This window comes from Ictidomys tridecemlineatus, chromosome 3, assembly GCF_052094955.1.
Source record: "Ictidomys tridecemlineatus isolate mIctTri1 chromosome 3, mIctTri1.hap1, whole genome shotgun sequence".
In the NCBI taxonomy this organism is placed as follows: domain Eukaryota; kingdom Metazoa; phylum Chordata; class Mammalia; order Rodentia; family Sciuridae; genus Ictidomys; species Ictidomys tridecemlineatus.
In genome coordinates, this window is record NC_135479.1 from 165,218,105 (window position 1) to 165,240,685 (window position 22,581).

The 22,581-nt window shown below is 33.6% G+C and overlaps 1 protein-coding gene across 11 annotated transcripts in view; it reads left to right on the forward strand.

Annotated features, from left to right (window-relative positions):
• Senp7 (SUMO specific peptidase 7) overlaps positions 1-22,581 on the forward strand; it is a 137,237-nt gene that overhangs the window by 76,252 nt on the left and 38,404 nt on the right. For all 11 annotated transcript variants that reach the window (XR_005726943.2, XM_013362776.4, XM_078044317.1 and 8 more), the window contains 4 exons: positions 13,773-13,891; positions 17,372-17,553; positions 18,860-19,199; positions 20,368-20,525. Coding sequence is in view for 10 of the 11 variants with exons in the window: in XM_013362776.4 (XP_013218230.2) it covers positions 13,773-13,891; positions 17,372-17,553; positions 18,860-19,199; positions 20,368-20,525 (799 nt within the window). In the remaining variant the exon portion in view is untranslated. The remainder of the gene's footprint in view (positions 1-13,772; positions 13,892-17,371; positions 17,554-18,859; positions 19,200-20,367; positions 20,526-22,581) is intronic.

Genomic DNA, 22,581 nt, shown 5'->3' on the forward strand with positions numbered 1-22,581 from the left:
CATTCAACAGATTGCTCATTCCTTTGGTTTGGACCTCTATACCTTCCTCTATCCCAATGACTTAAGTTTTTTTTTTATGATATCCCATATCTCGTGGATGTTTTGCACGTGGTTTCTTACTAGCCTTTCTGAGTTGACTAGACTCTGATATATTTTGTCTTCATTGTCTGATATTCTGACTTCTCCTTGATCTTCTCTACTGGTAATACTCTCATTTGAGTTTTTAATTTGGTTTATAGTTTCCTTCATTTCTAGGATTACTGTTTGATTTTTTTATAACTTCTATCTCCCAGTAGAGTTGTTCTTTTGCTTCTTGAATTTGTTTATGTAATTCATTGTCGAAGTGTTCTTTAATTGTTTGCATTTGCTGTCTAATGACCTCTTTAAGATTTCATTCCATCTGAGTTATGCCTTGAGTTCTTTATCTGACCATTTTTCTGATGCCTCCAGGTTCCGCTATAAATTTAAGCTGTCCTACATTGTTTGTAATCCTTTTTTCCTTATTTTTTCATGATGCTCACGTTACTTTCCAGCTCTGTTTGACTGCTGTGTTACTATTTTCTCTTATAAATTTGTTTTGGTTTTGTATATCTCTGGGACCTCTCCTTTTTTGTGCAGTTTTTCACGGAGTGTTCTTAATATCTCTATTGGTTTCACCTGGCTTAATTTGAAAGCCTCTTAGAAACTGTTTCAAATGAAGTTTGTAATGGCCCTTACAAGTAGATATACAGGCTAACTGGACGATAATGATAGTAGTCAGTAGTATTCTCATTGCTCCCAAAAACACAGTAGAATTATTGTTAATCAAATCTGATTGCAGGGACACTATGTGAATAGCAAATGGTGGCTTTTTTCTGACCCTTATTTCTTACTGCATTCCATCATGTTAAGTTTTTTTTTTTTGAGTGAAACATTTTAATAAGGATCCTTATTTCCTCTTGTGTATTTTCTTTTGTGAATACCATTGTAATTTCATTTAACAATTTATAATATTTGAATTTGAATTTTTACCAGTTTAACTTTAATAACATCAAAGACTCTTCTCCTATACATCTTTCAGTTATTGATGTCACAGAATTACATCTTTTTTCACTGTATACTCAAAAGTAATATAACAATTATTTAAAAATACTCTAGAGTAATATCACATAGAAAACAGAATTATGGAGAGAGATTCTTATGGTGAGCCTGCTGTCTGTGTGGTATAGGGCTGCTGAGCCGAGTTTGGAGTCTCACCTTCTGACTGTCCAATTATGTGAATGAAACACAAGATTTTATGACTTAAAGCACTGTAGAAGTGAAAGGAGCCTAAGGAAACACCAGGTGCTATAGTCTTCCCTGTGAGCTCAGAGAGGACTGATGGTCGTACAGAAGAGGTGTCTTTTCAATAAAAGACACCTGTTGAAGCTTTCTAAAAAGAAAATGTAGATAATAAGACAGGGCAGAGGCCTACCATGCAATGCAAAAGTGTGACTAGAAAACCAGGATATATTCAGGTGCAGACAGTGTTTTATTTAGGGGAGTATGGAATAGTCATACCCAAGAGATCCTGGGTCCCTCTCACCCTTTGAGTCAAAATATGGTGGTGGAAAAACTGGAAATACATATGTAGTAGAATGAAATTTTACCCCATCTCTCACCTTGCACAAAACTCAAAGTGGATCAAAGACCTGATTATTAGACCAGAAACCCTGCATCTACTAGAAGAAAATGTAGGCCCAAAACTCCAACATTTTGGCTTTAGGAACCAACTTCCTCAACAAGAGTCCTAAAGCATAAGAAGAAAAATCAAGAATCAGTAAATAAAAAAACAATAGTAGTGCCCAACTTAGACTCAGAGCTTACTGAAAGTTATGAAATAAGGTTCTTATCTGAGAATATACTTGAAATTAGATAAGCTCCTGAATGTAAACTCTCTTGTTTGCATGGCTGTATGGATGCTGTTACACAGAACATTACAGACATTTAAGAATAAAAATATGTGCCATGTTCAAAAAAACTGCATTTTCAGGTATGCATAGTAGTATTAATTTTTTTTTAGTTGTAGTTGGACAGAATACCTTTAGCCCTGATAGTAGTATTGATGAACAGTTGTATTGTACAAAAGAGTGAAGTATTAAACAAAAATGTATGATATCAAAAAGAAAAAAAGAATCAATAAATGGTATGGTATCAAAATAAAAAGCTTCTTCCCACAAAGGAAGCAATCAAGAATATGATGAGAGAAGCTACAGAATGGGAGAAAATATTTACCACCTATACCTCAGATAGAACATTAGTCTCCAGGATATACAAAGCACTCAAAAAGCTCAAGACCATAAAAAGAATCAACCCAATCAATAAATGGGCAAAAGAACTGAGCAGACAGAGGAAATATGAAGTCAACAAATATATGAAAAATGTTTAATATGTCTAGCAACTAGAGAAATACAAATTAAATCTATATTGAGATTCCATCTGACTTTAGTCAGAATGGCAATTTTCAAGAATACAAGTAACAATAAATGTTTGTGAGGATGTGAGGGAAAAGGTTCACTCATACATTGCTGCTGGGAATGTAGAATTGTGCAACCACTATGGAAAACAGTATGGGGATTCCTCAGGAAACTTGAATGGAACCACCGTTTGATCCAGTTATCTCACTCCTCAGCATATACACAGTGGACTCAAAATCAGCATGTTACAATGACACAGCCACATAAATGTTTATAGCATCTCAGTTAAGAATAGCTAAGCTATTGAACCAACTTAGATTACAACGGATGAATGGATTAAGAAATGTTGTACATGTACACAGTGGAGTATTACTTAGCCATAAAGAAGAATGAAATTATGGCATTTGCTGGTAAATAGATGGAAGTGGAGACTCTCATGCTAAGTGAAATAAGCCAATCCTCAAAAACCAAAGGCTGATTTTTTTTCTCTGATACATGGATGCTGACACACAATAAGGGGATGGGCAAGGAAAGAATAGAAGTTCATTGGAGTAGACCAAGGGGAAGGAAGGGAAGAGAGGGGGATACGAATAGTAGAGACAGTAGAATTAATTAGACAGAACTTTCCTATGTACTTGTATGAATACAGGGCCAGTGAAACTCCTCATCATTTACAACCTCAAGAATGGGATCCTTATTAGAATAAGATGTACTATATGTATGTATAATGTCAGAATACACTCACTCTACTGTCATGTATATCTAAAAAACAATTTTTTAAAATCAATAATCGGGATGGTATCAAACCTGAAAGCTTCACAGCCAAGGAAACAAGAACACGGAGAGAGAACCTGTAGAAAGGTAGAAAATCTTTGCTACATGCACCCTGGGTAAGTTGTTAATTTTCAGAATATCCAAATAACTCAAACAAATACACACACACACACACAAAGGAATTAAACAGACACTTCTCAAAAGAAGAAATATGAACAGTCACCAAGTATATGAGAAAGTGTTCAACATCTCTGGTAATTAGAGAAATGCAAATTAAAATTACACTGAGATTTCACTTCACTCCAACCAGAATGTCAATCAAGAATATAAGTAGCAATAAATATTGGCGAGTATGTGGGGCAGAAGGTACACTCAGACATTGCTGGTAGGACTGCAAACTGGTGCAACCACTGTGGAAAGCAGTATGGAGATGCCTCAGAAAACTTGGAGTGGAACCACCATTTGACCCAAGGAGTTATCCTACTCCTTGGTTTATACCCCAAAGACTTAAAATCAGCAGCTCAAATCACAATAGCTAAACTATGGAACCAGTCTAGGTGCCTTTCAACAGATGAATGGATAAAGAAAAAATATATATATATACATACACATACACACACATATACACACACATAACATACACACACACATACACATAATGGAATACTACTTTGTCATTAAAGAGAAGTAAAATTATGTCATTTTCTGGTAATATCATGCAAAGTGAAATAAGCCAATCCCAAGAGACCAATGGCAAAACAGCAAAGGAAACAAGAACACGGAGAGACAACCTACAGAAAGGTAGAAAATCCTTGCCAAATGTTCTCTCTGATATGTGGATGCTAACTCACAACAAGTGGGGTGGGTAGAGAAGAATAAAAGTGCTTTGGATTAAACAAAGGTGAATGAAGGGAATTGAGAGGGAATGGGAATGGGAAAGACAGTATAATGAATCATATGTTACTTTCTTATGAGCATACATGAATACACAACCAATGTAATTCTACATCACATACAATCAGAAGAATGGAAAGTTATACTCCATATATGTATATATGTAAAAATACATTATACTATCATGTATAACTAATAAGAACAAATAAAAAGAGTGGTCATGCATAACTAATAAGAACAAAATAAAAAGAGTGGTCCTGGCCAAAGGGAGAAAAAAACGAATACAAACAACAATAAATGTTGGCAAGGATGTGGGGAAAGGGTTCACTTATAAATTGCTTGGAGACTACAAATTGTTCAGCCACCGTAGAAATCAGTACGAAGGTTTCTCAAAAACTAGGAATGAAACCACCATTTAACCAGTTCTACCACTCCTCAGTATATATCTAAAGGAGTTAAAATTAGGATACTACAGTGACACAGGCACATCAATGTTTATAGCAGAATAATTCACAATAGCTAAGCTATGGAACCAACCTAGATGCCTTCAACAGATGAATGGATACAGAAATTGTGGTATATATGTACACAGTGGAATATTTGTCATCCATAAAGAAGAATGATTTTATGACATTTGCTAGTAAATGGAAGGATCTGGTGACTATCATGTTAAGTGAAATAAGACAATTCCCCAAAACAAAAAGTCAAATATTGTCTTTGATATGTGGGTGCTAACCTATAGAAAGGGGTGGGGAGGGCAAGAATAGAAGTTCAGTGGATTAGACAAAGGGGAATAAAGGGAAGGGAGGGGTGATAAAAATTGTAAAGATAGTGGAATGAATCTGACATAACTTTCCTATGTACATATGTGAATACACCATAGTGAATCTCAACATTGTGTGCACCCACAAGACTGGGTTCCTAATTAGATATACTCCATGTTTGTTTAAATATGTCAAAGTAGACTCTACTGTCATGTATAACTAAAACGAAATAAAAAAAAAACCTTGGATAAATAAAACCCCACAACCACAGTTATAAGAATACTAGTTTTTATAATTTTCCTGTATTTGCCTTTTGCCATGATCTTTATTTGTCTGTCTTGCAATTACTTCTGAGTGGCCTGTCATTTTAACCTGATGGACTCAATTTTAGCATTTATTGAAGGACAGAAATAATGTTAAAAACTCCTTTAGTTTTTATTTACCTGGGAATGGCTTAATTTCTTCCTTATTTTTGAAAGATATTTTTGTGGAATATAAGATTCTCAGCTGACCATTTTTTTCTTATTGCACTTTTAATGTACTATCTCACTGCCTTCATGGTTTCTGATAACTGCTTATTTTATTGGGAATCTCTTGTATGTGATGAATTGCTTCTCTTTTGCTGCCTGCAAGATTCTCTTTGCCTTTGAAAGTTTATTTATAATGTGCCTTTGTATGGAGAGTTCATTTTATTTAGAGCTTATTGAGTTTCTTGTATAGTTTGGGTATTTGGGACCATTATTTTCTGATGTCATTTCTGCCCATTTCTCTTTTCTTTTTTTCTGGAACCCCCATAATGAGTATAATGAGTGCGTTAGTCTGCTTGATGGTTTCATATAGGCCCAATGGACTGTTCACTTTTCTTTAATTTTTTTCTTTGTGTTCCTCAGACTTGACCATTTCAAATGTCCTATCTTAAAAATTTGCTGATTTTTTTCTTTTGCCTGTACAAATATGTATTTAAATTTTGTATTGAATTGTTATAATTTTTGTTCCTTTTAGCTCCATCATTTCCTTTTGGTTCCTTTGTACCTGTCTCTTTTGATATTTCCATTTTGTCCAGACCTTTTGTAATTATATAGCCTCTGTGAGAGTATTTAGGACAAGTGCTTTTAAAGTCTTAGTCTCATAATTATGCCATATGGTTTCTCTCAGGGGTTATTTCTCTTGATTTATTATTTTCCATTTGACCATATTTTTCTAATTTTTATATGCCTGTGATATTTTGTTGTTGAAAATTGAACATTTACTGTAATGCACTAATAAAAAATATGAGAAAGAAATAGAGAGAAAAGAAGTAAATTGAACATTTGAATCCATAATGTGGTTAATGTCAGAATCAGATTATTTTCTCTCCTCAGATTTGTTGGGATTTTTACTTATTTTTCTGTCCTTTCTTGTTTCCTTCATTACTTTGTTCCTTCCATTTTGTATGATCTTTATGCCAGGATTTCACCTGAGGTATAGATTTAATAAGGTCGTCTCTTTTTCTGAGCTTGTGCCTTTCTTGGGTATATGGGATGTTTTTCTAAACTCCTGCATATGTGTGGTTGCTTTTCAATGTCATAGTCCTTAAGTGTTTGACTCCCAAAGGAGAAAAAAGGAAAAATAAAAGAGGAGTGGAGCTGGGGTTGTGGCTCAGAGGTAGAGCGCTTGCCTAGCATATGCGAGGCCTTGGGTTTGATCCTCAGCACCACATAAAAATAAATAAACAAAATAAAGGTATTATGTACAACTAAAAAATAAATATTAATAAAAGGGGGGATGAGTAAGTCAAGTTATAGTTCTTTAAATCCTCTTGAAGTCCCTTTGGGTAGGTGGGTAGTGTTGCAACAGCATAGGTAGCAGTTGCAACTGTGTCTGTCTTCCTATGTCTATACTTCTGTTTATTGTAATTAACGATGAGAGTATGGATATCTGAGCCAGGCATTGTGCTATACACCTGTAATCTCTGTTACTCAGGAGAATGAAGTTGGAGATTTGCTTGAGATCACAAGTTGAAAACTAACTTGGGCAACATAGTGAGATACTATCTCAAAAAAAATCCCCAATATTTGGAAGTCAACCTGGCTTCTATAGTACTCATGCAGACAGTTATAGGAATATGTATGTATATTATTGCCTCTCTGTGGCTAGAGGATAGGAATATGCTGCTACTTTAAAAGCTGAAATTAACCAAATTAACAGTGACTTACTGTCCAAGCCTTCCTTTGCAAGACTTTAATAGACCCCAGAGTTCCAAAAGAGTCACATTAGACAGATTTGCTAGTGTAGTAGTTGTTTTGGTGTGGGATTGTGGTGTTTCCTACTTTACCATCTTCCTTGATAGTGCTTGGTCTATAATGTATTATATAGTTCACTGTGTACAAATCCTTGATTTTTTATTTTTAAATGCTTTTGAAAATGATATTTTAGAAATGTCCATGTTTTAAAATAGTTTTGGTAATGTGGTAATTCTTTATAATCTGCTCTGTTATAAATAAATGCTATAATTTAATAATTTTTTAAATTTTATTTAAAAATTTTTAGTAACTTAAATATTATCATGATGAATTATGTCTTTCAAAATAGTTTCAAGGATGAGATTATTTGAGTATAAGGATTTAAATCATTCTGTCATTATTCTAAGTACCAAATTCCAATAATTTATATGAATTTAACATATCAATATTTGATATTGTCATGACTTTTATTTGCCATTTGCCATGGTCTGGATTTTTGTGTCTCCCCAAGATGAATGTATTGAAATACTCCATAGTGATAGTATCAAGAGGTGGTGGAGAAGCCTTTGGAAGTAATTAAGTCCTCAAGAATTAGTCCTCATAAATGGGATTCATTAGTAGCCTTATGAAAGAGGCCCCAAAGTGATCCTTTGTACCCAATACCACGTGAGTTAGAGTGGAGGGTGAGCTGTCTAACTATAAGTGGGTGCTCTCCATTGAATCTGCAGACATCTTGATCTTTGGCCTCCAGAACTGTAAGAAATAAACTTCTGTTGTTTGTAAGCTACTAAGTTTATGGTATTTTGTGAAAGCAACCTGAATGACCTAAGACACTATTTTTATAAAGGTAAAAGGATTCCATCTATTGTTTTAATATTTCTTGAGTACTCTCAAAGCTGAATCTAGTATTTTGCTGCTTTTTTTGGTCTTGTAAGATTTGCCATTCCGTCCTTTCCCAATTTACATTATGATTCTTTAAACTAGAATAAGTCATCCATTTATTATACATATTAAAATATTTTTTAGCCAGTTTCTCTCATCTATTGATTTTTTTAAAAAAATAGCCTTTATGTTTTTAGAACACTTTCAGTTTCATTGTAAAGTTGAATGAAAGGTACAAAGATTTCCTAGGATAGGGTTATCCCCACATGTTAACAGCCTATTTCATTATTAACATTGCATAACAGTGAGGTACATTGGTTACAATTTGTGAGCCAACACTGACACATTATTATCACCCAAGTCAAGGCTCAATGTTGGTTTTATGCATTCTGTGGATTTGTCCAAATGTATAATGACATATCCACTGCTGTGGTTTGGATGTGGTTTGAATGTGTCCCCCAATGTTTCATGTGCCAGAGGCTCCTCAGTATGTCAATGTTGAGAAGTGCTGGAACCTTTAAGAAGTGAAGCCTGAAGGAAGGTGATTGAGTCATTATGGGCATTACCGCCAGAAAGGATTACTATAATTTGCTGTATGATCTGTTTCTGAGAGAGAGAAAGTTGTTATAAAAGCACAAACTTGGCTCCTGCATCCATTTCTGGCTTTCTGTCTCACATGACCTCTTATACATGTAGCTCTTTTCCTTTCTGCTTCTCTCTTGTGTTATAAGACAGTCAATGGGGGCTTTCCCCAAGAGCCTAATATATGGAGCCACCTGATCTTGGGCTTTCATCCTACAAAATTGTGAACTAAATCAACTTGTTTTCTTTGTAATATGTCTAGCTCCAGGTATTTTGTGACAGCAAACCAAAATGGATTAAGATGTCCACCAGTATAGTATGTGTGTTATTCAGCTTTTTGTCACTTGACTAAAATATCTGACAAGAACAATTTAGAGAAGAAAAGGTTTACTTTGACTCCTGGTATCCAAGACTCAATTTGTGGTTGGCTGGTTCCAAGGAAGAAACATCAAGGCAGAAGAGCACAGCAGAGGAAATCTGCTCAGCTCATTGCAGCCAGGAACCAGAGAGAGACAGAAGAAGGGGCTAGGGATAGATATAGTCACCAAGGCCAGATCTCCTGTGTCCTACTTCCTCTGACCATGCCCTGCCTGCCTACAGTTACCACCTCTCAGTAATTCAAACTATTAATCCTTCAAATGGATGAATCCCTTGATGAGATCAGAGATTTCATGATCTAGTTGTGTCTCCTCTGGACATTACTGCATTGCCTTCAACACTTGAGCTTTTGGAGGATATACCAAACCCAAACCATAACAGAGAGAGAGAGAGACTGTACACACACACACACACACACACACACACACACACGTGTGTGTGTGTGTGTGTGTGTGTGTACATTTTTGTATAGCTACCAATACCGTTCTTTTCTAGAACTTTTTTTTTTTTTTATCTTTCCAGCCTGAAACTTTCTACCCATTAAACAAATAACTCCAAATTTCTCCCTTCTGTCTTTGGTAGCCCTCATTTTACTTTCTTTTTCTATGAATTTGACTTACTTCATATAAGTGGAATAACAATATTTATCTTTTAGTTAGTGGTTTATTTTTTCATAGCACGGTTCTCCTCAGTGTCTGCATAGTTGGGCAACCTTCACAACATATGTTAAATATAGAAACTCTCTTACCATTAAAAAAATAACTCCCCATTTTCTTTTCTAAGCTCCTAGTAACTTCTAATCTATTTTCTGTCTCTATGAATGTGTCTATTTCAGTTACCTCCTATAAAGGAAATCAAATAATACTTGTCCTTTTGTGTCTGAGTTTTTAGCATAATCTCTTCAGAGTTCATTTATGTTATAAGTATTTTATAAGAAGTTAATTCCTTCTTAAAGCCCAATAATATTACACTGTATGTATACACTACATTTGGTTTTTCTGTTAATATGTTAATGAACACTTGAGATGTTTTCACCTTTTGACTATGATGAGTAGCGCTTCAGTGAAAGGTGGAGTGCTAGAATCTGTTCATGTCCCTGCTTTGAATTCCTTTAGGCATTTATCTAGGAATAGAATTGCTTAAATGACCTGGTAATTATATGTTTACTTTTGTAATATAATTTTGGAACTAGCTTTTTTGGAAACCATCAAACTTTTGTAATGACTGTGCTGTTTATATTCCCATCAAGAGTGTATAAGGGTTCCAGTTTTTCCATATTTTTGCCAACATTTGTTAATTTCTGTGTTTTTTTTAAAAAGATAACCATTCTAATCTGTGTGAAATAGTATATATATCACTGTTGATGTGGTTTGCATTTCCTTTATTGATTAGTGAGTATATCTTTTCATGCTGTCGTTCATTTTTGTATCTTTGGAGAAATGTCTCTTATAAGTAATTTGCTAATTTTTAAATTGGGTTTTTTTGGGGAGCGTGAGTTGTAAGAGTTTTACACTATGTATTCTTGATATAAATCCCTTGTGATATAATACGATATGCAGATATTTTCTGTGGTTTGTCTTTTTACTCTCCTGATAGTTCCTTTGATGCACAGAAGTTTTTAATTTTAATGAAATCCATTGTATTGTCATTGAAATCATGCTCAGCAAGAGACCAAGCACCACTTAGAATTCAGGTTTATTTATGCTTGGGGATCCAGATGATCTTGTGCTCTGAAATTCTGGGCCCCCAACTGAAGTTACATGAGGCTTTTACAGGAAATTTGAAATAATTTCTTAACCATTACAACATCGGTGGGTTTGAATTCTTGGCCTGTGTGACTAATGACCATTCTCAAGGAACTTACGATATACAGTTCACAGGTGTAGAACAAAGATAGTAAAGTACCTATGAGTGTTATTGTGAAGTGGTCTTTACCACAAGCAGCAGTAACTCAAGATGTACTGTGAGAGAGTGGGAAGGATCTTATCTCTCTGAAGAATGAGAAGGCCAGTGCTGCTTCTGATCCAGAGGTCTTAATACATAAGGAAGGAATTGGAGTGAATAGAGTTTGAAGGAGGATATCTCTCATAGCAATAAAGGACCTGATATAGGTCCTTGCTCCATCCATGTGGCAGTAAGGCAGCAAAAATCTAGCCCAGGACTGGGGTCAATTTCGGGTTGCGTACCAGCCACTATTGAGCTTATAGTGGAAATGGAGAGCGTGAAGGGCCTCATTTTTTTGATTAAAAAGAGAGCAAGAGAAATAGAAGGGAAATATGAAAAAATGGTAAAGGTTCTTTAGGACAGGGAATGGTAAAGAGCCCTGAACTCCCCATCCTGGGTTTTGGTACCAAATAAAAGCACACGAAAGAGAATACCAAAAGAAAAGGAAAATGGAAGCTGACCTCAATGGACCAGTGATGCTTTATTAAACAATGGAGGGGCACATTTTTGAGGGGAAAGTGGTAGCGGCTGCAACAAGGCTTTGGATTTTATAGGGTTAAGCAGGGCCAGGTAATGGGAGGAGTTTTGATGGTAGGAGGACAGGCAAGGGAATTGTAAGGGAAGTTCCCTGGAGCCTATTGTCCATATCCTTCATTATCTATTTGTTAACTTGAGTAATGTACATATTTGTAGTATTTCTCCTTCAGGGACTTTGAGTATTCCCATTTCATTCACTTTCTTTTGTCACAACAGGATGGAATGTTTCAAAATTGCTATCTAAAAATGTATACCAAGAACTGTCTTTAAATATATATGATTTATACCATGTACATTTCAGAATGGGATTGTCAGATTCTACAAAGCAACTTGTTGATATTTCTTTTTTATTTGTTCTTTTAGTTATACATGACAGTAGAATGTATTTTGACATACATGCATGGAGAATGACTTCCCAATTTTGTGGTTGTACATGATGTGGAGTTACACTGGTCATGTATTCGTATGAGAACATAGGAAAAGTTGAGGCTGGGGCTGTAGCTCAGTATTAGAGCACTTGCCTAACATATGTGAGGTACTGGGTTTGATTCTCAACATCACATATAAATAAAATAAAGGTCCATCAACAACAACAAAAAAAAGAGAGAGAAAATTTTTTTAAAAAAAGAACATAGGAAAGTTATGTCCAATTCATTCTACTGTCTTCCCAACTTGTTGATATTTTTGTTGAGATAGTATAGTATTTCGCCTCATTGTATGTGCTTTTTAAATTAAACAAAATTATCTTTTGAAAATAATTGATTATTTATTTTTACTGTGTTTTCCTGTGACCATTTAATATTTGTATTTGGTCAAGAAAATCCCCTACTATATAACATCTTTCTTCCATAACAATACACTTCATAGTGTAGTTTACAGTTAAAATTTAAATTTTTTTCCAATGTGTGTTTTGCTAGAAAACAAGGATTATTACACCGTTTGTTTCTTAGCTCAGGAGAAGCATGAGTATCTGAGCATTTAATCTTAATTAGTTAGATCACAATCTTCCTTTATTTATAGTGCCTGTGGTGATCATTTTGCTGAGAGAGTGGTATGAATTGACCTTTGTTGAGGCTTTCTTCTTCTTCTTCTTCTTCAATAAACGAAAGTTTGTGGTAGTCTGTTTAGATTCTTATTCTTCAAGATTGATTCTTGGGGATTGAGGGCTGGAATGATTTGACTTAGTTGAAATTTTTTTGGAGGTGAAAGTGGCTGACCCTTATGTTTTTGAATATTTGGCATTTAATTTGCAACGTAAAAGTAAAGAAAATTATACCAAAGTAAATATGAAAAGGATAAGCAGTGTAATAACAGTAATAACTGTTCCTTTTACCATGATACTGCACTACCAATGTAGTATATAGTATCTGTTAGATATTGTTGATTTTAAACTTACAACTAATTTTTCATAGTCCCAATCATTACTCTCAAAATAAAGAAGCATATGTGTTACTTGTCTTTAAAGTCCCTTTTTATCACTTCTTACAGTTATCTTAGTTGTGAATACCTTACATTTAAAAAATTATGTTATTTTAAATATGTATGTAAGTACCAAGAAAAATATCATATTACGTATTACTCAGATTTAAATAGTATTTTCCTTATTTACATCAAATTTGTCTTTATTTTTTAAAGAAATAGTATAGAAAGTTAAGACCTCCTTTATATTGTATTTCCCGAGTCTCTTATTTTCTCTTCATAGTTATCTGTGATCCAAATAGTTTGAATCCTTTTTGTCCAGATTTTAAATTTTATTTCATGTGTGTGTATTACATATGGTAGTATATTTTGTATTGACAAATTTTATTAGAAATAATATTATGTTCATTATGCCCAAACTCATTTTGCACTCAGCCTATATTGAAATATTAAACAAAACCTTAGATTTTAAACTGTTTCCTATAGGATAAATTTGTTACTATATTCTTAACTTTATTTGTATTTACCTTTTGATACATGAACCATGCTTGAAATTTATTAATAATTAGCTTTGGCTTGTAATGTTTTTATTATACATAAGTTTGGTTATCAGGAAATTTGTGTTCTAGAATTCTACTTTTTAAACCACTTTGACTTATTTAATATTTATATAACATTATTCTTTTGCTCATTTTATGTGTACATAATCCTATAATATGTATATCCTGTTTTCCCCAAAGACATGTGGAATTTAAAGGTACAACAGGGATGAGAACTTCTCAAATCGGAGTTGATTATTTTATCTTTGCTCAGATTATTTAGTCTTCCATGTAGGAAGGTATATATAACCTGTTGTATTTTTACTTTGAATATATGCCAATTGGATTCTAAATTCATTTGGACTTTATTAGAATTGAATATAATACAATTCTGTTTTGCAGGGATTCACAATCAAGTAAGACAGTGGATAACATTTCTGCAAAGCAGGCTGTAAACACTAAAGAAAAGCGAAGAGATGATGATGGCCTTTTTCTTATAGTGTCTGACACTCAGCCTAAAGGTTTGTGAACCTTAGAAAACTGTTGGAATTTGAATTTTTGCATACTGCATTTATAGAAATTTTAAGTTATAAATAAATATTTCATCTTACATGGAAAGGATACAAATGCAAAGGTAGGTTATTTAGCAACACAAAGAAAATTGCAAAATCTACTATTTATGTACGTCAGTACATATTTCTTGATTTGTTTGTCCAATCCCCAAATTAAATTTGAGTATTGTTTCTTTTTGTTTTTTATGGAGGCTAAAGATGTAGCTATAGAGGCTGAGGTTGTGGTTCAGTGGTAGCATGCTTGCCTGTCATGCATGAGGCACTGGGTTCGATTCTCAGCACCACATACAAATAAATAAAATAAAGGTCCATCAACAACTTTAAAATATTAAAAAAGATGTAGCTATAAATTTGTAATATTAATTTAGCTATTGTAAGTGTTGTTTTCACGGATGTTGATATTATTGCTAACAGAATTTTTATTATTAGCTCTCACTGTCTATTCTGCTGTGAAATACATTCTTTATTCATTAGAATTTCTTTCAACTCTAGAAGGATGCCAAAAAATCCACTGTTAGCAAATTTGAAGGTAAATATACCCCAGACTTCTGAAAATTCTTTGTAGGCCTCCTCACATATAGGATTAATGATTTGATGACTTTTTCTCCTTTTATCTCCTTTTTGAAGATTTAAAAATATTTTACCAAAATTTGTATAAAAACAACTTGCTGTATTAGCCATTTGTAAAATACTTCCAAAGGTCTCTTGGATTATTGAACACCTCCAGAGTTCTCTTGGATTATTCATAGCTTAAAACAAGTTCATGTTATTTTATTTTCTGAGTGATTTGTAAGTAATTTACACTAGAAAAAGTTCCTTTAATCACTGTGAAATACTTACGCAATTCATTTGAAATACAGCTACTTAAATTATTTTTTAGTAACCTTTTTCACCGAAGGGAAAAAAGTCAAAAGGAAACTAGACTAATAAATTTTATGTTATACAAGAAGCCAACTAAACTCTTATGAGAGCAATCTTTGGAGAAAGAAACTCAGTCATTAAGTAGTACCAGGACACTGAAAGATGTTTATTTTCGTATGAACTATGCTTTTCCTAGAAATAGATACTCTCAAGATAATTTTTAGCCTCTACATCTACTGCAGAGGGTAGGAATATTTGAATAGCAAGTGTTCCTATTTGTTTCCTTAGATATAGTTGTCCTTCTATATCCATAGAGGATTGGTTCCAATACATTCTTTCTCCCTCCTTCCTTCTGCAGATACCAGTATCTGTGTAGGCTCAAGTCCTATATATGAAATGATGTAGTATTTTCATATAAACTATGCACATCCTCCTATATACTTTAATCTCTAGATTACTTGTAATAGATAACATAGTATAAGTGCTGTATAAATAGTTGTTGCATTGTACTGCTTAGTGGATAATGACAAGAAAAAAGAAGTCTGTACATATTCAGTACAGATGTAAACATTGGAGTCCTAATCACACAGTACACCATCAATTGTTGATTAAATGCATAGATGTGGAACCAAGGCTATGAGGGACTGGCTGTAATTATCTCAGTATCACAGGAGAATTTTATAAATGCATTAGGGAAAAGTGCACAATAAAAGAAACACTTTATAGTGTTTTGAATCCTTAAAGGTAAAATGGTAGGTGAAGTGTACTTAAGGAAATCAGCCATTTAATCTTTATTTAAACTCAGGATGTTTGCTCTCCTATGGATAACTAATACTTATTGTTTAATGAAAATCATAAAATAATGGAAATTCTGAATTAAATCCCAGGTGTTTCATTTTTTTTTCTTGTAGCACATGGTTTGTCTTTGGAATTTACTTTTACTATAATCATACACTGGAAATATTTAATATTCTTTTTCTCTCCCTCCCTCCCTCTCTACCTCTTTCTTCTCTCTCTTTTATACTGGGATTGACCTCAGGGGTACTTACCACTGACCTACATCTCCAGTGCTTCTTAAAAATTTTTTTATAAAATTTTAAGATAAGATCTTACTAAGTTGCTTAGGACCTTGCTAAATTTCTGAGGCTGGGTTCAAACTTTTGATCCTTCTATCTCAGCTGCCCGAGTTTCTGGGATTATAAGCGTGCACTACTGTGCCTAGATAATTTTCTTTTGTTTAAAATATTTTTGTCATCTATTTAATTTTATATTCTAAGAATATTCACATTAAATTGTATATTTTATATTATAGAATCTTTATTTTATAATGTGTAGCTTTATGCAATAATTATTCCTGTTTTCCCTGAGAAAAGCTTAACTGAAGGGCAAATAGTAAATTGTTTAAAGGAAACTATAAAAGTTTTCTTAAGCTCCTTTTCTTTTACTGTTCTTTTATAATAGTATTTATATTTATGTTATATAACTTTTTAGATATTAGGATATTTTTATAGTTTAAAATATTGCAAAAAAAATTGAATATGCAGTTTAAAGTATTGTGTTGATGAGTTAGGGAAAGTTTGTTTTCCTGGGAGAGGGAATAGAGTATTTTCTTTGGAAATTGAATGGCATTTGTCTTTTTAGAGTTTTTGTCCTCAATTCTGTCCCAGTGTGTTCCTTTTATAGAATCATATAGATATATTATCATGGATATTAGTTATGAAGAGTTGGTGAACATAGAATAAGAACAAGAATAAAGAGAAGGTGTGTCTTGTTAAATGAATGTAAAAGAGTAGTCAGTATTAGATAGATGTAAATTATGAATTAAAGTAGACTGCTTTTGACTTGCTGTGTGTAAACTTTGAGTTGGTACTCATGTAGGTTAGAAAACAAAATAACTCAGGATAGCTTTCAGTTATTTAGGAGGAAATTTTTAGAAAGTATTTTTGTTTAGTACGTTTATTTGATAACTGAAATATTAAGCATTTTTAGTGATTATTGGCGTGGGTTTCAGAATGATGCTTTAAAAAGATAACTAATTTATAAAACCACAGTGAATTCTCAAAATATTTTTAAGACATGAATTTTCTAAAATTTTTTTTGTCATGTTACCACCAAATGCATTCACAGAAAATAGAAAAACATGGTTTGATTGCTTCAATTTGATTGCTCCCCCAAAGGATATTCCCCCTCCATATTTTCCTCATTTCATATCGTATCCATTACATAATAATATACATTTACTTTGTGTAATTAGGTTAATATAAAGATATGCTTTTTTATTCATCCAATGTCAACATGATGATTTAACAGTGGATCTCTGTTTTCATGAGGTATGGAAGTAGTATAGCAGTTTTTTTTTTTAATAGTTTTTAGTTGTATATGTACACAATACCATTTATTTATTTATTTATTTCCATGTGGTACTGAGGATTGAACCCAGCGCTTCACACATGTGAAGCAAGTGCTCTGCCACTGAGCCCAGTTTTGATGATATTTTTTTGAACTCCTCTAAAAGGGATTTTTTAAATGTTTTGGCCATATATATGCCTTTTCTATTTTTTTTTAAAGATCTTAACAGTGGAAGTAGAGGTTGTGACTATCTTGAAGATGAGAGCAAAAGCAAGGATGTTACATATTCTGATTCAAAAATGGAACCCACTTTGATCTCCAGAAAGGCAAGAAGACGACTCAAATATAATTTATCTGAATCTCATAATTCTACTTCTTTGGATAAGCCAACAGAAAAAAGAGTAAGTAGAAGTATTTATATGTCATCGGAAATAATTTTGTACAGTGATAAAAATGAGTTGACTATAATCAAATAATGTTCTCCCAACTTTCTTCTTTCATCAGCTTTCTTTAATTCTTTTTTGGTTCTTTTCTAGCTTTGTTTTATTTATTATTATTTAATTTATTTGTTTGTTTGTTTTTTGCCGTATCATGTATTGAACCGAGCCCCATGCATGCTAGGCAAGTGCTCTATCACTGAGCTCTACAACCCCAGTGCTTTTTATTTTTGAGAACAGGGTTCCCCAAAGTTGTTCAGCTACCCTGAACTTGTGATCCTCCTGCCTTAGCCTCTCAAGCAGCTGGGATTTCAGGAGTGCACCACCACACCTGGCCTATCTTTATTTATTTAAAAATATTTTATTATGTAACTTTTCTCAGTAGTACAATTATTGGAGCAAATTCCACATATTAGAAAATAATAAAAAAACTAAAGTTTCTTTTTCTCTGATACCATTCTCTCCTAAGTAATTTGGTGTACTTGTAGTTTGGTGTATATCCATGTAGTTTTTCATGTAGTTATAAGACTTGTATAAATATCCTTCATACTTGTTTTTTTTAACCAGATACTAATCATACTGTCCAGTCCCTTGCTCTGTAAAACTGCTATTAGATTTATTTTTCAGTAGCATTTTACTTACCAGATTGTTGAAGCTCATATTTATTTAGTGTTTAGGGAATTTATTATAAGTAATTGCCATATCTAATACATAATGTTCCTATTTTCGAAGACTTCTTATACAATAAAACCATAGGGAGACAGCTTTTTGATTCCTTTGATTCACAAACCATTTAAGGACTTTGTAGTGCCTTTAGTTATAAATATGAACATGATTTAGATTTATATAGTCATGGAGAGGTTGAAGGCATTGGTTATCATAATTTTTAATGTTGTTATCCTGTTAATTTTCTGTTTTTATTACCAAAGTAGTTAGTTATATGTGGCCTTATTACTTTTGAAAATAAATCCTCTCATTGTAAAGTTGATATAGATCATGGGAGACCATCTGAACCATTTGTAAAGATGAGCATCCCCCTCACCCTTTAAAAAATTGTTTAGGCATCAGATTGGATAGACCAAACCCTATATCTTTGTACATAGGAGACACTGCCGAGTATAATGTAGTATAGTTGTGTATTTTTCTATTCATGTAGTTATAGAAATGATGTAATATTTTTATGTTATTCTTAAGGAATTTAAGCTTTAAAAAAGGGTTTTAAAGAAGCCAAATTTAAAAAATGTTAATTTTTCTATACATTTATGTTCAGAAAGGACAAGAAAATGACTCATCAATCTCTAATGAGTTTGAAAAGTCAGGTAAAGACTATCATCAGATCTCAACACTGCTTGAAGACATTACGCCTGAACCTGTAGAAAGTGATTTTACTGAACTGTCCTCATGTGGTAGTCAGGAGTTGGATATGAGTGCTTCTTCCAAAAGTGCCACTGACTATTCAACCACTGAAAATTTTGAGAGCTCTATTTCCAGTAATACAGTGGAGATTTCTTCTGTGATTGAAAAGGATAAGAATGAGTTGAGTACAGTAGAAAAGCCTCTACTAACTGGACACAATGAAGGGAACCAATCGTTGATCTCGGCTGAGCCAAGTAAGTGACAGGAGAATTGTAAAGGCACTTAATTTTCTTTGATTTACTCAGGAGTGTTTTCTTCTCAAACAGATTTTGCTAAGGCAATAAACTGTTATGACATGACTGCAAAATGTATCAACGTTATGAAAATGTCCTGGGATTTGGAGGTTTCCTTTGTAAATCTTACAATATCAATTTAGGCAAGTGAATGGAACACTTGGAAGCAGAGTATCTTTTTAAAACTAATCACTGTGATTCAATCCAGTACTTTTAAAAAAGATTCTCTAAGGACCATTAATTATTATCATTTGGTTAATGCAGCCAAGTTTAAGTGCTATTTAACTATTATCATTAATTTTTATTTAATTAACATTGGAATTGTTGATGTATTTACATGCTCCAAAAAAATTCATGAGGTTCTAAAGAATATACAGTAAATATTCTCTCAAATCATCCCTTAGCTATGTATTTCTTACTTCCAGAAGCAATGAATGTAATTGGGTTTCAAGTGCAATTTAGTGTAATGGCACACTACATTGTGCCATTAGAAGTAGAAGTTGTTCCAAAGGTCTTGTATTATTAGCTTTCCATCACTGTAACAAAATACCTGAAATAATTAACTTACTAAGAGAAAATGTTTATTTTGACTCACAGTTTTGTAGATTCCAGTACAAGATTGCGTGGACCTCTGGTGACAGGGAACACGTAGTGGAGCAAAACATTTATATTATGAGACATGGAGCAAAGGGAATGACTAGATAGATGGGGCCCAGATCTCCTGTAGGGCCATATCCCAGTGACCTAAGGACCTTCCATTAGGCCCTGCATCTCAGAGACACCCTCACCTCCCAATAATGCCGCTTTGAGTTCCAAATCTTTAACACAAACCCTTAAGGAACACTTAATACCCAAACTAGAGCAGTTTTCCTTATTGATTTAAACATTTTTAAAGTTGCTTATCCTATAGAAGGTAAGGTTGCAAATCAATAACTGAATAATAGTACCGATATGGAGATATTATATAGAACTAGGGCAAATATGATAATGAATATTAGTCTACTTCTAAATTGAATAAATTTAGATGATTAAATTTAATGAGATTTTTCAAGATATTGCACTAATTAGAAAGTATTTTATTTGATAGGTGATTATTGTGACATATTCAAAATACATGTTTCCTTTTTAGTTGTTGTTTCCAGTGATGAAGAAGGACCCATTGACCATCAAAGTTCAGGAATTCTTAAATTACAATCTAAGAAAGACTATGAGATTACTAATGAAAAGGAGAGTACTTCTGAATCACCATTGTCAGAACTACCACTAGTTACCTGTGAATCTGGACAGGTAATTTATTTCTGCCTTCTCTTAGATTAATAATGAAAAATATACTTGTTGGATAATTAGTTGGATAATCATTATTTCTTTTAATAAGCAGAATAATGTAATATAAATTGTAAATTTTATTAGTTTGTATTTTGAGAAAACTTTTGTATTAGTTTGAGTGACATATTTGGTTTTTTGAAGTGAAAGGAATGTCACTTTTTTCTAATCATTTATATTCTTTCTAAATATTCTTTGACTTAAGTACTTTTTAAAAATTCTCATATGCATAACTTTTATCAAAACATTTTTTAGAATAGTGTATAATATTCATTTGGTTGTGGAGTACTGGAGCTACTAGAAAATCCTTTTCCTCACTTACTATTAAGGCAATATGAGATAAAGGAATGATATGCCTTCTGCATATATACAGGTGTGTGTTCAATCCTGGCTCTTCCATCTGGGCAAATCATTTAACTTCTTTTTTGGGAGGTTCCAGGGATTAAACTCAGCATTGAGCCATATCCCAGCCCTATTTTTTATTTTATTTTGAGACAGGGTCTCACTGAGTTGGTTAGTACCTTGCTTTTGCTGAGGCTGGCTTTGAACTCACGATCCTCCTCCCTTAGCCTCTCGAACCACTGGGATTAAAGGCATGTGCCTCCGTGCCCAGCCCAAATTGCTTAACTTCTTTTTTTTAATTTTATTTAATTTTATTTTTTTTATTGTTGGTTGTTCAAAACATTACATAGTTCTTGATATATCATATTTCACATTTTGATTCAAGTGGGTTATGAACTCCCATTTTACCCCGTATACAGCTTGCAGAATCACATCAGTTACACTTCCATTGATTTACATATTGATATACTCATGTCTGTTGTATTCTGCTGCCTTTCCTATCCTCTACTATCCCCCCTCCCCTCCCCTCCCCTTCCCTTCCCTCCCCTCTTCTCTCTCTACCCCCACTACTGTAATTCATTCCTCCCCCTTGTATTATTTTTCCCTTTCCCCTCACTTCCTCTTGTATGTAATTTTGTATAACCCTGAGGGTCTCCTTCCATTTCCAAGGAAATTTCCCTTCTCTCTCCCTTTCCCTCCCACCTCTCCTCCTTGTTTAATGTTGGTCTTCTTCTCGTGCTCTTCTTCCCTAGTCTGTTCTTAGTTACTCTCCTTATATCAAAGGAGACATTTGTCATTTGTTTTTTAGGGCTTGGCTAGCTTTGCTTAGCATAATCTGCTCTAATGCCATCCATTTCCCACCAAATTCTATGATTTTGTCATTTTTTAATGCAGAGTAATACTCCATTGTGTATAAATGCCACATTTTTTTTTTATCCATTCGTCTATTGAAGGGCATCTAGGTTGATTCCACAGTCTTGCTATTGTGAATTGTGCTGCTATGAACATCGATGTAGCAGTGTCCCTGTAGCATGCTCTTTTTAGGTCTTTAGGGAATAGACCGAGAAGGGGGATAGCTGGGTCAAATGGTGGTTCCATTCCCAGCTTTCCAAGAAATCTCCATACTGCTTTCCAAATTGGCTGCACCAATTTGCAGTCCCACCAACAATGTACAAGTGTACCCTTTTCCCCACATCCTCGCCAGCACTTATTGTTGTTTGACTTCATAATGGCTGCCAATCTTACTGGAGTGAGATGGTATCTTAGGGTGGTTTTGATTTGCATTTCTCTGACTGCTAGAGATGGTGAGCATTTTTTCATGTACTTGTTGATTGATTGTATGTCCTCCTCTGAGAAATGTCTGTTCAAGTCTTTGGCCCATTTGTTGATTGAGTTATTTGTTATCTTATTGTCTAATTTTCTGAGTTCTTTATATACTCTGGATATTAGGGCTGTATCTGAAGTGTGAGGAGTAAAGATTTGTTCCCATGATGTAGGCTCCCTATTTACCTTTCATATTGTTTCTTTTGCTGAGAAAAAACTTTTTAGTTTGAGTAAGTCCCATTTGTTGATTCTAGATGTTAATTCTTGTGCTATGAGTGTCCTATTGAGGAATTTGGAGCCCGACCCCACAGCATATAGGTCGTAGCCAACTTTCTCTTCTATCAGATGCCGTGTC